The 14042-nt window shown below is 36.5% G+C and overlaps 1 protein-coding gene across 2 annotated transcripts in view; it reads left to right on the top strand.

The window, feature by feature from the left end:
• LOC138713464 (chymotrypsin-1-like) overlaps positions 1–13110 on the top strand; it is a 42501-nt gene extending 29391 nt beyond the window's left edge. For both annotated transcript variants that reach the window (XM_069845589.1, XM_069845588.1), the window contains exon 7: positions 8528–13110. In XM_069845589.1, coding sequence (XP_069701690.1) covers positions 8528–8692 — 165 coding nt within the window. In that variant the 3' untranslated portion in view covers positions 8693–13110. The remainder of the gene's footprint in view (positions 1–8527) is intronic.
• Positions 13111–14042: the final 932 nt, after the last annotated feature.

Below are 14042 nucleotides of genomic sequence, written 5' to 3'. Positions count from 1 at the left end.
CAACGTCACTGCTTTCCCTTAAACATAATTTTTTTCTGCACTTGTAGGCCTATCCTCCATAAAGACAGTGGCTAACGAGAAAGAAAGGTTACGTTAACCAGGCATAAAGATGTAGTTACGTCAAAAACATACAATCTAAATAAAAGTAAATATCAGGCATGTGACACGTAGTTTTCCAATGTAGGTTACGTTTAATGCATTTGCAACAAACTAATTAATTTTTTGGCATGTTGATAATGATATTGTAGTTTAAATTAACGAAAAGAAGTGAAATGATGTAATATCGATCCAACTAAAAACATACACTTTTCTGGATTACATGAATGGGTTATTTATGAAAGGGCCTAAGTCGCTAATTTTGTGAAAATGAGTTTGTAATGTAATACTGCTCTTTGGGTGTAGATACATTGATTTAAATATGAAGAGGACTAAGTTTCACACTCTATAATTCTTAGTAGAATTTATGATGCAATTTTTATTTCAGCCTTAATTTCAAAATTTCGGCCAGTAAGCAGTTTTTTTAAACTGCTAACAATTTAGTATTCAAGGCTTAGGCCCTTTCATAAATAACCCATTCACATACAAAATGCATTCTCAACAATCCCACAATTAAGATTTGACTTCGTTTATAAACTGTTCGTTTTAGTGGATATAGACAATCAATAGTACATTATGCAACGAGCCTATAATGACAGTAATTAAGACGCGAGTATGTTTGTTTATGAAACTCGCTTGCGCTCGTTCCATCATTTTCATACGAGCGTCTTAATTACCATTATAGGCAAGTTTCATACGACTTTTTATGCTCGACCATATTTCTAACTTGAAATTATTCAGAAGTATTCATTTCATTCGTATCTAATTGAAGAGAGGAAGTGACCTTGTGCATAGGTCGTAAATTGTGAGATGTGCGCAGACGCGAAAGTATTGATTTTTTCCGAGGAACAATAATGTCATTGACCTTGATATAATCTGAGAATAACATGAACTAATTTTGATATAAGCTGGAAATTGATTTAGAATTGAAGAACGAGATGACAAATTGAATTGATTTGAATATTATTTACAATTAATGCTAATTATTATAGTAACAGAACATGACCTTCTGCGACAGTATTGGATTTCCAGCCTCCGTGACGTTTCCCTCGTTGTCTTTCGATTGCATATCCGAGAATAATCGAAAACCTGAACTTTAATGAATAGGTGTACTTTAATGAAATGCATTAAAGGATTGCTACCAGGTGTATAATTACTACATTTCGGCATGGTCGAACATAAAAATAATTACGCACAAATTATACGCATACAAATATCGGCATTCAAAAGTGACAATGTTTATTTTTACTAGATTATCTGACGATGCTGTGTCAAATATTACGTTACATAAATTCAATTCAATTTGTGATCGCGAGATACTATTTGGCGACATGAGTGCGAGTTTTGCCATAGATACATTCACCTTATAGCTGGAGGAAACCTCGGAAAAATCCCAACCAGCTAATCAACTCAAGTGGGAATCGAACCCACGCTCGAAGGCAGCAACAGATCAGAAGGAAATTTTGTAATGTCTAATATGGGAAATCGGAGGAACTCGGAAAAATCCCAACTGCGACCTTGTGTGCCACAATGAAAAATTGCAGGCCAGACCGGGACTCGAATTCGTTCCGCCTAAGAGAATCGACAAAAATACACACTTGACTTCCCTCCAAAAGAAAGTCCTCTAAAATACAGCACCCTCTGCAAGATTTGAACCAGCTACCCTCGAATGTAACAGCTATAATCTAGATGATAATACCAACGACAAGGCAAGTATTTTATTTTATGCTCGACCATGCCGAAATGTAGTAATTATACACCTGGTAGCAGTCCTTTAATGCATGTCATTTAAAGTACACCTACTCATTAAAGTACAGATGTTTTCAGCCAATGACAACTCAGCTTACAGGTGTTCAGCCAATGACAAGTCAGCTTTGTACCGTTATAAAACCGCAAGTATCGATTATTCTCGGATATGCAATCGAAAGAGAATTAGCGAAAAATCACGGAAGCTGGAAATCCAATACTGTCGCAGAAGGTTATGTTCTGTTACTATAATAATTAGCGTTAATTGTGAATAATATTCAAATAAATTCAATTTGTCATCTCGTTTTTCAATGTCGAATTCAATAATCAAGGTTATACCAAGTTTAACGGGATTACATCAAGGTCAATGACATTATTGTTCCTCGGAAAAAAAATCATTACTTTCGCGTCTGCGCACATCTCACAATTCACTACCTAGAACAAGTCACTTCCGATCTTGTCAGATACAAATAAAATGTATACATCTGAATAATTTCAAGTTAGAAATATGGTCGGGCATAAAAAGTCGTATGAAACTCGCCTATAATGGTAATTAAGAAGCTCGTATGAAAACATCCATACTCGCTTCTTAATTACTATCATTATAGGCTCGTTGCATAATGTACTATTATGATATTACAGTCAACTCCGTTTATAGCGAATCTTTAGGGAGGGACTTTGCTATTTGGCTCATCATATCCGAAGTTCACTTTAACCGAAATGTCTTCCCTTAGTTTGAATTGAGGATAGTGATAACTAATGTTGAAACCTCTCCTTCCATGGGCACGCGGTTGCCTACGCTTCAACCATACAGTGTGGGTGTGTCTGAATTCTGCACAGCGGTCAGATGTAAACAAGAGCAGGTTTTAGACACAAATACAAAATATAGTTCGGTGGAATATAAATGTTGCACACTTCCTGTTCGAAACATTTGGAGTGAAATATAACCATTGTAATATTGTTAACTTACTCTTGGTAGTCCTCTATGGCGTGTAAAATTTAATTAAAGCCTAAATATTTTAGAATGACTTAACCTTCCTATTGTGAATGGGTCTAAATGACCCATTGCATTTACCAAAATTAACACAAAACCTACAAAAACAGCGGTAATATCACAGGACTTTGAGTAATCCTAAAAAAACATCATTAGGAATACTTGCTATTACTTTTAGCCACAAAAATATAGTACTTCGTCATATTTTTCAATTTGACACATTTATTGTGTTTGGGTCATTTAGACCCAGTCACAGATTTTGATTTTAATTATGAGTTACGTACTGTTGTTGTGTTCCGATACACACTCACACACACTCACACTCTCTCACACTCACTCTCACACACACTCATTCTCACACATACTCAGTCTCACACACTCACTCTTACACACACACTCTCACACTCTTACACACTCTCACAATCTCTCTCACTCACTCACTCACTCACTCACTCACACTGATATTAGCCGGTGTGTACAGATCTGCTGGATAATCACTTCAAGAACTATGGGACAGTATGTATAGTAGACCTGTTTTCTGTGCAACATTATCACTTCAATTTTTTCATACTACTAGCAGGTTTCTCAGGTTTGACAACAAATCAGTCCGACCAGATAGGTGACTTCATGATAAATTGGCTGCTATTATATATTTTTTCTACATATCAAAAATGTTCTTACCCTACCAAGATGTCGCAGTATAAGAGCAGTTGGTGCCATTTCGAGACAAATGTCCCTTCCGCCAGTACACACTTTCAAAATCCATAGGGAAGTATGGTATAAAATTGTGATATAAAAACAGCATAATATGTTTGCGCAGCAGAAGTGTGCAAAGCAAAGCCAGAAAGTGGACCACGAGAAACAAACCAAGGCAGAAATGTTGGTAGAATTGAAAAGACTGATCAAAACATCACCACGAACAATTTTTTTACCGGATGTATTTTGGCCGGTCCCACGCCGTGGCATCGTGGTCTAAGGCATCCTGCCTAGGACTCGCGTTACGGAATGCGCGCTGGTTCGAGTCCTCTTGAGGGAAGAAATTTTCTCATGAAATTTCGGCCAATATATGGGACTGGTGCCCACTCAGCATCGTGATGCAGTTGGGGAGCTATGATAGGCAGCGAAATCCGGTTACGCAAACCAGCTATAACGGCTGGGGGGCTCATCATGCTAACCACACGATACCTCCATTCCGGTTGGATGATCGTTCACCTCTGCTTCGGCATGTGGGCGTGAGGCCAGCAGCCGGCTGGTCGGTTTTGGCTCTTCGTGGGCTGTAGCATCACAGATCATTATATTTTGGCCGAGAAACTTCTCAAGAGGAATCTAACGTTAGTCAGAACTCTGAGAAAAAACAAACCATAAGATATGCAGCTGAACTGCACGAGACCAGGGTGTCCAACCATTTTCGGGTTTCAGTCCGACGTAACTATGGTGTCGTATGTGTCTTAGAAGAATAAATCAGTGATTTTGCTGTCCACAGTGCATCACGACTGCAGTCTATCTTCAGAAGAACACAGAAAGCCTGAAATCATACTACATTACAACAAAACGAAGGAAGGAATTGACACCAAGGATAAACGTGCCAGTACCTACTCTTGCAAAAGGAGTACCAAAAGATGGTCTGATTGTGTGTTTTATAATGTAGTCTACTCGATATTGCAGGAATAAATGCTTATGTATTATATGTTCATGAGAGTAAAATCCAAATAAATTGTACAGATGAAGATTGTTCCTGAAGGAAATGGACTAGGCCTACAATTAACACAAGTAATGCGAGAAAAAAAAAAGATGACAAGAAGCCTGCCTCAGAAGATTAAACTAAGTTTGGAAAATGTTCCAGGAACGAGTTCGGAAGAAAGTGCAACAAAAATAAATGTAGACCGAAGAAAGATAGGTGCAAAGCCAAGATCATGCAAACATTTTAGGCCTATTGCAACATATGCATAGAATAAACTGGTAATTATTTTGTGTTCACACATTGGAAAATAGGATATTATATGCTGTTTTTGAACCAAGGCTTAAATAAAAGAAGATGTTTTACTATTATATCCATTTTTCAAATCCTGGGTCAAATTGACCCATTCACAACATGTGTGACAAAGTTTCGAACATAATAGGAAGGTTAATATAGTGCTACAGGTTAGAAATCGACTCGCTCACTTACTAACGCACTGGACACGTAGCACCACAGTTCAGCACTGTTGCTGTAACCAAAAAAATAATTCTAACGCCCTTCCCTCTGACGCCATGTACAATACTCGAGTCAAATATACGCTGGTTTCGTGTTCACGAAGGAATTGTTTGATCTCTACTGATAACAGACAAAATAGAATATCTAAAATAGAACTGATTTTATTGTTGTGGAATCTATTGATAAACAATAAATATAAACACATTTTCTTTTCAATTTTATATTCCATTTACACTAAAATAATCAGTGATATGCAATTGCAATGTTTCTAGATATATTTTCAGAGTCTGTGTTCCCACATGTCCGCTTGAGAAAGGCGTGCTAGTTTAATGTCACCTATAATGTTTGCCTTATCTTGCAAAGAAAACACTTTAAGCTTTGACTGAATGCAACGGTGAATAATTCAATGGTTGAGTTGGACTTTTTTCGACATAATGTTAGCGGTTTAAATCTTTTAACTAAACTGACAATTATAGCACTGCTACTCATCTGTTATTCCCCTTCCCAACATTTCCCCTCTCATTTATCTTATGGGTTCGCAGCAGAGGTTGCTGAAGTCCAAGGACTTTCCTTGTGCTCTCTTTCTATTCCCCCCTCCCCCTTAATATGCGAGTTGGAAGTTGTTGTGGGCTGGGCTGGGCTGGGCTTGGTCAATGACTTTCCCTGGATACTCATTCACCTTTACCAAGGCGTAAATGCGACCAAAATAACTGTTACAGAACTAGTAGTAGTAGTAGTAGTAGTAGTATTCAGCGCTAGAGGCGAGTTAGGGACGACCCTTCAGCACATCGGCTCGACAGTGGCCTAGTGTGCACCTAGAATTATGGGATGAATGAGAATGAGGTGTACCAACCCACCGGCCTCATGAAAACACTCACTCGCACACCCAATGGGCACCCTATACCTCTCGCCTTAATTTCATACCGCCAAGGTGACCAAACAGCACAGGATCCATTCCGACATCCCTTCTAAGGTGTTGAAGCGCCCTCGGAAATACTCTTAAGGAATGAATCCTGGCGGAGATATTGCGAAAGGCTCGGAACCCAGAGAGAGTTTCGGAGAGGACGCCCCTCCTGTAAGCGGACGAAGACATGCATCATGACCTGAATATGCTTATGGAATGAGACGATGATGAATGATATGATATAAAATCTAAATTATTTTTCTACAGGGAAGAGGAAGGCAAGTGGACCATCGCAATTAAATTTCCAACCCGGCATTTCCCTAAGTAACCGTTAAAAACCACAGAAAAACCACAGTCAAGTTGATTTTTATTGGGTTATTTGACGACGCTGTACCAACTTCTCAGGTTATTTAGCGTCTGAATGAAATGAAGGTGATAATGTCGGTGAAATGAGCCCAGGATCCAGTTACCCAGCATTTGCTCGTATGGGATTGAGGGAAAATTCAGGAAAAAACCTCACCCAGGTAACTTGCCCCAACCGGTATTCGAACCCGGGCCACCTGGTTTCGCAGCCAGACTCGCTGATCGTTGCTCCACAGGTGTGGACTATCAAGTTGATCTGTCCGGGGATTTGAACCGCGGATCTCCCGAATGCGAGTTCCGTGTTTAACGCATTAGCCACCTCGCTCGGTTACAGAACCAGTATCGTGACGCTCATGCAGAAGGGGTTGTTTGAAAATATTTTTGTGACGTTAGCGTTAATTTTTTTTTTCCTAAAGTTATTCTTCTTAGGTTCACTAACAAAGAGAGAACACGCTTTGTATATTACCGAATTAAATCAGATTTTGTGACCTGAAAGTACAAGAGGTACTGTTTAAAGTCATACCTGGTATGGGTGGCCAATGACCCCTCGTTTTGAAAATATTGGCTATTGTTTGTGATATACTCCCGTTAGGTGCTCAATAGGGAAGCATTAGACTGTGTAACAGTGTAGCCCATATGGATGGATGCTGAGTTGTTATCCAGGCAACCTGAGTTCGAATCTCAACTGATCCTATGTTTTTTTCTTTTAATAATGATTAACATTGTGATCACAGTTACCTATTTAAATACCTATATCACATTTCTCAATGTATTGAATGCTTCATCATGATTAAAAAAATTACTAATTAACTAACATTGTATTATTAAGGATAGATAAACAATGAAATACTCCTCACGTAGGAAGGTAAGATGCGTCACTGGTGTTTGTTCTATTTCTGTAGCAGCTATTCCATTTCATTTTGTACCCGATTCATTATGATGTCATAAAAACACACAAACATACATATTTCCTGCACCATGCACAGCAAATGAAAGAAGGTTGTCCACAGACACACACATTTTTGCGCACTTCTACTGCGAAACAGACATCCTTCACATTCACAAACACTTCTAGTTCGTTTATTAATTTTGATGCATACCACGCATATTTCAACATGGCTTTGAATATAGGAACTGACAACTGAAAGTGAATTAAAATAATAATAAAAGGTAAAAGGTAAAGGTATCCCCGTCAAATGCCATGAAGGCACTTGGGGGGCATGGAGGTAGAGCCCCATGCTTTCCATGACCTCGGCACTAGAATGAGGTGGTGTGGTCGGCACCACGCTCTGACCGCCTTTTACCCCCGGGAAAGACCCAGTACTCAATTTTATAGAAGGCTAAGTGAACCTTGGGGCCGTTCTGAAAGTTTGGCAACGAGAAAAAAATCCTGTCACCACCTGGGATCGAACCCCGGACCTTTCAGTCCGTAGCCAGCTGCTCTACCAACTGAGCTACCCGGTCGCCCAAAATAATAATAATAATAATAATAATAATAATAATAATAATAAATAATAATTATAAATAAATAATGATAATAGTAATAATAATAATAGTAATAGTAATAATAATAATAATAATAATAATAATAATAATAATAATAATATCAAGCTTCAAAAATGAGAAGGCATTAGGATTCGAAGTCGGGTTGCCTGGATGACAACTCTGCATCCAACCACATGAGCTACGCCTTACACAGTCTAACATTTTCCTATTATTCACCTAACGGAAGTATGTCACAAACACCAAAAACGAGGGGTCATTGGCCACCCATACCAGGCATGACTTTAAACAGTACCTCTTGTATTTTCATGTCACAAAATCTGATTTAATTCGGTGATATACAGATCGTGTCCTCTCCTTGTAAGCCGAGCATGAGAGCTCACTGAAACACAGTCGAATGTTCATTATAAGCTACTTCACTTCATCCAGATCCGACTGTTATGATACTGATATTACACATACTGTCAAGTGAGATAAAATGAATGACACAGACTAGAGTGACTGGATGACCGGCAGTTCGTAAGTACAGTAGTAGGATCCTGAGGACAGTTTCGAAATGTCGGTTTTAAGAAATTGCTAGTCATCAAATATACTTTTTCATAATGATATTTATTATATCATGGAAGGCTAAATATTAGATTGTTGAAAAGATTTACATTTAGCACTTTAAAGTTTATAAATGGGAAAGTTTCATGGCCTTAAAGTACATTGCAATGCTTATTTCTAGGGAGATGCTGGCGGCCCACTCCTTGTTAACGGCACGCAGGTGGGAATAGCTTCCTGGTCCATGAAGCCCTGCGCAGCTGCTCCGTATCCTGGAGTATTTACAGAAGTCTCGTATTATGTCGACTGGATCAGCGAGAAATCCAATGGAACATGCGTGGAGAGTTAAGAATGCATACGCAACAGTTATCTAGCCTATCACCATGAATTTACTCATCGTAAACACACAGAGATTAGGTTAAGTTATGTACGGATAGTTAGACATGGAAAAACAGACAACATGCCTTTACTGACCTATCGAATGCTTGTTTCTGTGAAAGAAGACTCATTATATCTGTCAAATTGCAAGCGTGGTGTCGTCGAGCGCTGTTCCTTGGTTTCATCGAGTCTTCAATACCAGGATACATCAAATAGAACATATAAATTAGGGTGGAGTGAATCTATACATGAAGTTGTTTATCTGCTTTCTAAATGTAATAATTGCAAAAATCTGTATTTTCACTTAACTTAGGAATGTGAAAAATATGGAATTTCTATATTTAATTTTTGAGGTGACCCGAGGGCTTTGAAGTTTCTTAAAATTACAATTTTTTTTCCTCTTTGTATATTTGTTCTATTATTTTGTTTTTCATTACATAGCTAATTAATTGCTGTAAAATCGCATATTTAAACTTTATTTGGAAGACTAAATTGGAGTTTCAGTAAACGGTATTTTTTAGGAAATCCAATGCAACAAAGTATACAATATTTTACATAAAATATTTAAAAAATTCCATTTCACTCAATTCATTTTTTTTAGTTAGAATTTATTCTTGATTTCCTTTTCATTTCTTTCTGAGTGGTAACTAAATCAACGGGTCCAATTATCATCCTTCTGCCTGTTCTTTGCTCTAGTAGAACATTTTCTTATTTTGGGACAAGGCGGTCTTTATCAAAATTAGGCCTACAGTATTAATGTTTTTTGCATTTGCAACTGCATATATCAAATAGTTTGTTTGTTTTTCTTCTTTGAATTATATAATGTTGTCATTTTAGTTGTCGTCACTATGTCGTTTCTTAAAATACTTCATTAAGTTTGTGCATTGATCATGGTAAGCACGAATCAGTTGTAATATTCTTGTATGATTAACTTTCGGAATGTATGCCTTTACCAGAATTTCCTTAGTTTTGACAGTTTCCTGAAATCTCTCCAACAGTAGATTCTTTTGATTTGAAGTTAGATTATAACTCATTTTTGACCCATAGATAATATTTCATTACGTCATGGTAGATAGGTAATTGTGATGGGTTCAGCCCCTCTGGCATTTCGAATACAGGGTAGAAGGTTTGATTTCTTGTAGTAATATTAGAGATATTCCGATTTAAATACCCTGCGACATAAGAATGAATTTCCATTAATTTTATTATATTAATTATATCATACCTAAGAGTTGTGAAATTATTCCCAATTTTCTTATAAATTGAGATTTTTGTGACACTTCAAGATGAAACAACAGGCGACCAAAAATATGCAGAGTCTTGTAACATGTTATTTTTTTACATGTTCCTGGTATCCTGTGCACATTAAATCTCTGTAGAATGTTCTCTCGCTTAAAAGTCTGAACCTCAAAATTTTGTGAAAATTTCAAAATATGATGCTCTTAGGGCACATCTAAATATTAATCTAAAGAAAATATATTTTGCATTGTTCTTTCTATCACCCCACAACTTTTCCGTGGTATTACATTTTGATTCCATAAACTTCATGTTTTCACTTCACCCTAATATAGATACAGTCCTCCATGAAACATTTTTCCAAATATTAAGTATTCACTTTCCTGTTCAACTCCAATCACATTGAGTTCTTCACTTCTTACAAGTGGAGGGTTGGTCAAATCCAAGTGTTTTCAGGTCACAATGAGCAACCTCGTGAATTTAATTTTTACGTTGCCGAGAAATATAGCAAAGAACCCTCGCAAACAGCATAATTAAAAACAACAAATGACTACTTAAAATAAAATTTCTATATCATCATCAATCTACACCATTCGTAAAATTAGGCCAGTTTGACCTCTTCCAGTTATACAGGGACTAGAAGTATTTTCTTTGAATGTCCTGGTCTTCGCAGTCCTTGTGGCTTATACTGTAAGAGTATTTTGGTATCCTATTTGGTGACATTCTGGATACATGCTGAAGCCATCTTTCTCGATATTAAGGGGTTAGGTACAGCTTACAGCAGTAAAATGTTTGGAAATATTCAACATTTTTTTTCCTCCAATACCGTATCTTCTACAATAATGAAAATTGGGAGGCGTAAAACACTTGTCCTTCTGCTATATGAAAAAAATATAGTTTGACGTTTATTTTATTTTATTTTTTTTTTCAAAATTCAAAATTGTCGCAGTTTACTGTGCAGTGATGAAGCGTTTCCTCATAACTCATAAACTTGTTAACTTTTTCATGTTCTCTCTCTTTTATTTTATTGCTGAAACTCATGTTTACAATGTCGTGATCTTTCAACTACATTCGTTAATAAATAATATTTTTTTTTATTTTGTGTTAGAAGAAAATGCTGATATTTGACCATTTTTTTAAATTAATTTATTTTTATCAGACAATCTATCAAAGGTAGAGAAGTGATCTTGCATCATATTGTAGATATGACATACATAAATGCACACAAAAAATTTAATCACAGAATGTTGGATAGTTTTTTAGTTATGTGGGAAACGTTTCATCACTGCACAGTGAACTGAATTTTGAAAGGAAAAAAAATGTAAATTTTTTTTTAAATAGTGAAAATATTTTTTTTTTCATATAGCAGAAGGACTGTGTTTTACACATACCAATTTTCATTATTGTAGAAGATACAGTAATGGAGGAAAAACATGTTGAATATTTCCAAATTTTTACTGCTATAAACTGTACCTAACCCCTTAAGATAGTTTGTCTTCCAGTGGCTGCATATGGAGTTCTTCTAAAATATCTTCGTTTCTCCGGTCGTCGAGCATAGTAAATCCGACAGTTCGCATCATATGTATATAATTTCTGTACCTCGTAATCTGCTGATGTTTCTTCGTTTAAGGACCCAAATTTCACTTCGGTACATAAGAGTTGGAACAGCAAGAGTACAACATAATTTTAGTCTGTTATGTTTCTGTATTATTTGGGGATTTAAAGTACAGTTTCCTAAAATTTGTAAAAATTTGTAACAACTTATCGAAATAAAATCAAAATCAAATTTTAATAAACATGTAAGATTACAGTAATCTACTTCAGGGATAGAACAGCGTCATTTTATTTCTAAAGGAAACCATAAAAAGTTTATCGCTGTTAAAAATACAGGGTGAATCATTTTATTCTGCGGATTTGTAAGTTATACAATCCCGCGATTTTACTGTCTATGCCGTAAACACCGTCCCCTGCGTCGTATCGATTTCGGCCAATTTAGCTACTATGTGCCCCGGTGTGGCACGACTCATATTCCACTAGCGCAGCTGTGTACGCGCTGGGCTTTAGAGGTGAAGGTCTGAGGTTCCTGGCATCTGAAGATATTTTTTGTAGGGTCATGTAACGGAAGCTGATAGTTTGGCACGGAAGAGATAAATAATAATATTTCTCTGATATGGGTTAATGTAAAACGATTAATTATGTCAATTTCAATTAAATCACAAGTTGGTATTAATTATGTAAGTTCAATTAAACCACAAGTCGCTATTAGAATTCCTTTATTGAACATAACAAATAAATGCGAATAACATTACAGTAGCCTACATGAAATGACAGACATAAGGCATTGAATGATCATATTAACAGAAGATAGCATCGTAGCCTTATCGGATTGGCTGGTGAATGTGGTGGGTCACTTGTGAGCACCTGCATTTCGCATCGTTTGTAAAATGAAGATTTGCCTAATTACCAATCCGCAGGATGAGAAGATTCACTCTGTATATCGCCTTCAGTTGAGTTTGGACCTATGAACCTAGAACGCCGTTAATTTTCAGATTGCAGCGCTGAACGTAAAGCTAGCAGTTGCTGATAGTTCGTTGAATAATTTCTTATACATTAATGTATGTCTTAATTTCTAAATTCTCCACAACTTCCACGTCACATTCTTCCTAGTAACAAACCCAGTAAAGCTCCATGGTTTCTCACTTCTCAACACAATATAGTAATTGAAATGAAGCGTTTTCTATACACTGCTACTGCAAGTTCATAAAAATTTCATTTACCAATAGTTCCGAAATTTTCTAGTAACTTTGGAATTTTTGATTAAGGAATTTATTGTTATATTTCAATTTTACTTACGCTCGAAGATTAAAAATGTATGTTACTGTACAGTGTTGCAAAGAAAGTGATGGGGAATTCATAGATTTCCTGCAATTGCATGAAATGTTTATGATCTAGGTTGAATGTTCTTGTGATACTTAGAATTTTAAGGAATTTGTCCTTAGCCTATGTAAAAGGATTGTGTGCAAGATTGACAGAGAAATAAACTGAATGCAATTAATATGTTGCACTATTAGAAATTATTTTCGCTTTATATCTTTATTGTATTGTATATGTATTTGTGCAAATATTTTCAATAGAATGAATTACTGTGTTTCACTGAATTGGTTTGCTGGAGAGCCGTTAGTATTGAACTATGACAAATAGAGCGCTGATCTTGATGACCTAAAAAACCTTATAAATAACCCATGTTAGAAAATGACTTGAAATGCTGAAAAAATGGCCTAAAATAAACAATTCTATATATAAGTAGTAAAAATCCTACCAATCGCTCCCCTCTCTACTGTAATAGATGACAGAGTACATCCGAAGATTCTGAAATGTGAACGAACAGCAGTGTCGACCATGACTGTTCAGTAACCTTTACATCAAACGAGTCAAAGTCAGGATAGGAAAAGAAATGTCAGAAGAAATTAATTTATGCTTTATTTAACGACGCTCGCAACTGCCGAGGTTGTATCAGCGTCGCCGGTCTACCGGAATTTTGTCCTGCAGGAGTTCTTTTACATGCCAGTAAATCTACTGACAGGAGCCTGTCGCATTTAAGAACACTTAAATGCCATCACAGTTAAATGCCATCGACCTGGGACGAGATCGAACCCGCAACCCCGAGCACAGAAGGCCAGCGTTATGCAGACTCCGCTATCCAGGCCGACGAAATGTCAGAGGAAGACAAATAGGGAGAGGAGTACAACAAGGAAGCCCTTAATCACCTACTCTTTTCAATATCTACTTGGAGGATATAGTGAAGAACTATTTTCAGAATACGCGAGGAGTGATAGTAGGAGGAAGAATAAGATTTGCTGATGATATGGCGTTGTTAGAAGAAGAGGAGATGATACTAAGGAATATGCTAGTGAAGGTAAATGACAACTGTGAGCAGTATGAAATGAAGATAAATGCAAAGAAGACGAAGAACATAATAATAATAATAATAATAATAATAATAATAATAATAATAATAATAATAATAATAATAATTTATATTCGAAGTAGTAGTTCTTGTAATAATAATAATAATAATAATAATA

Source organism: Periplaneta americana, chromosome 14 (assembly GCF_040183065.1).
Source record: "Periplaneta americana isolate PAMFEO1 chromosome 14, P.americana_PAMFEO1_priV1, whole genome shotgun sequence".
Lineage (NCBI taxonomy): Eukaryota > Metazoa > Arthropoda > Insecta > Blattodea > Blattidae > Periplaneta > Periplaneta americana.
Note: the sequence above shows the minus strand (reverse complement) of the source record. Positions and strands in the feature narration are given on the sequence as shown.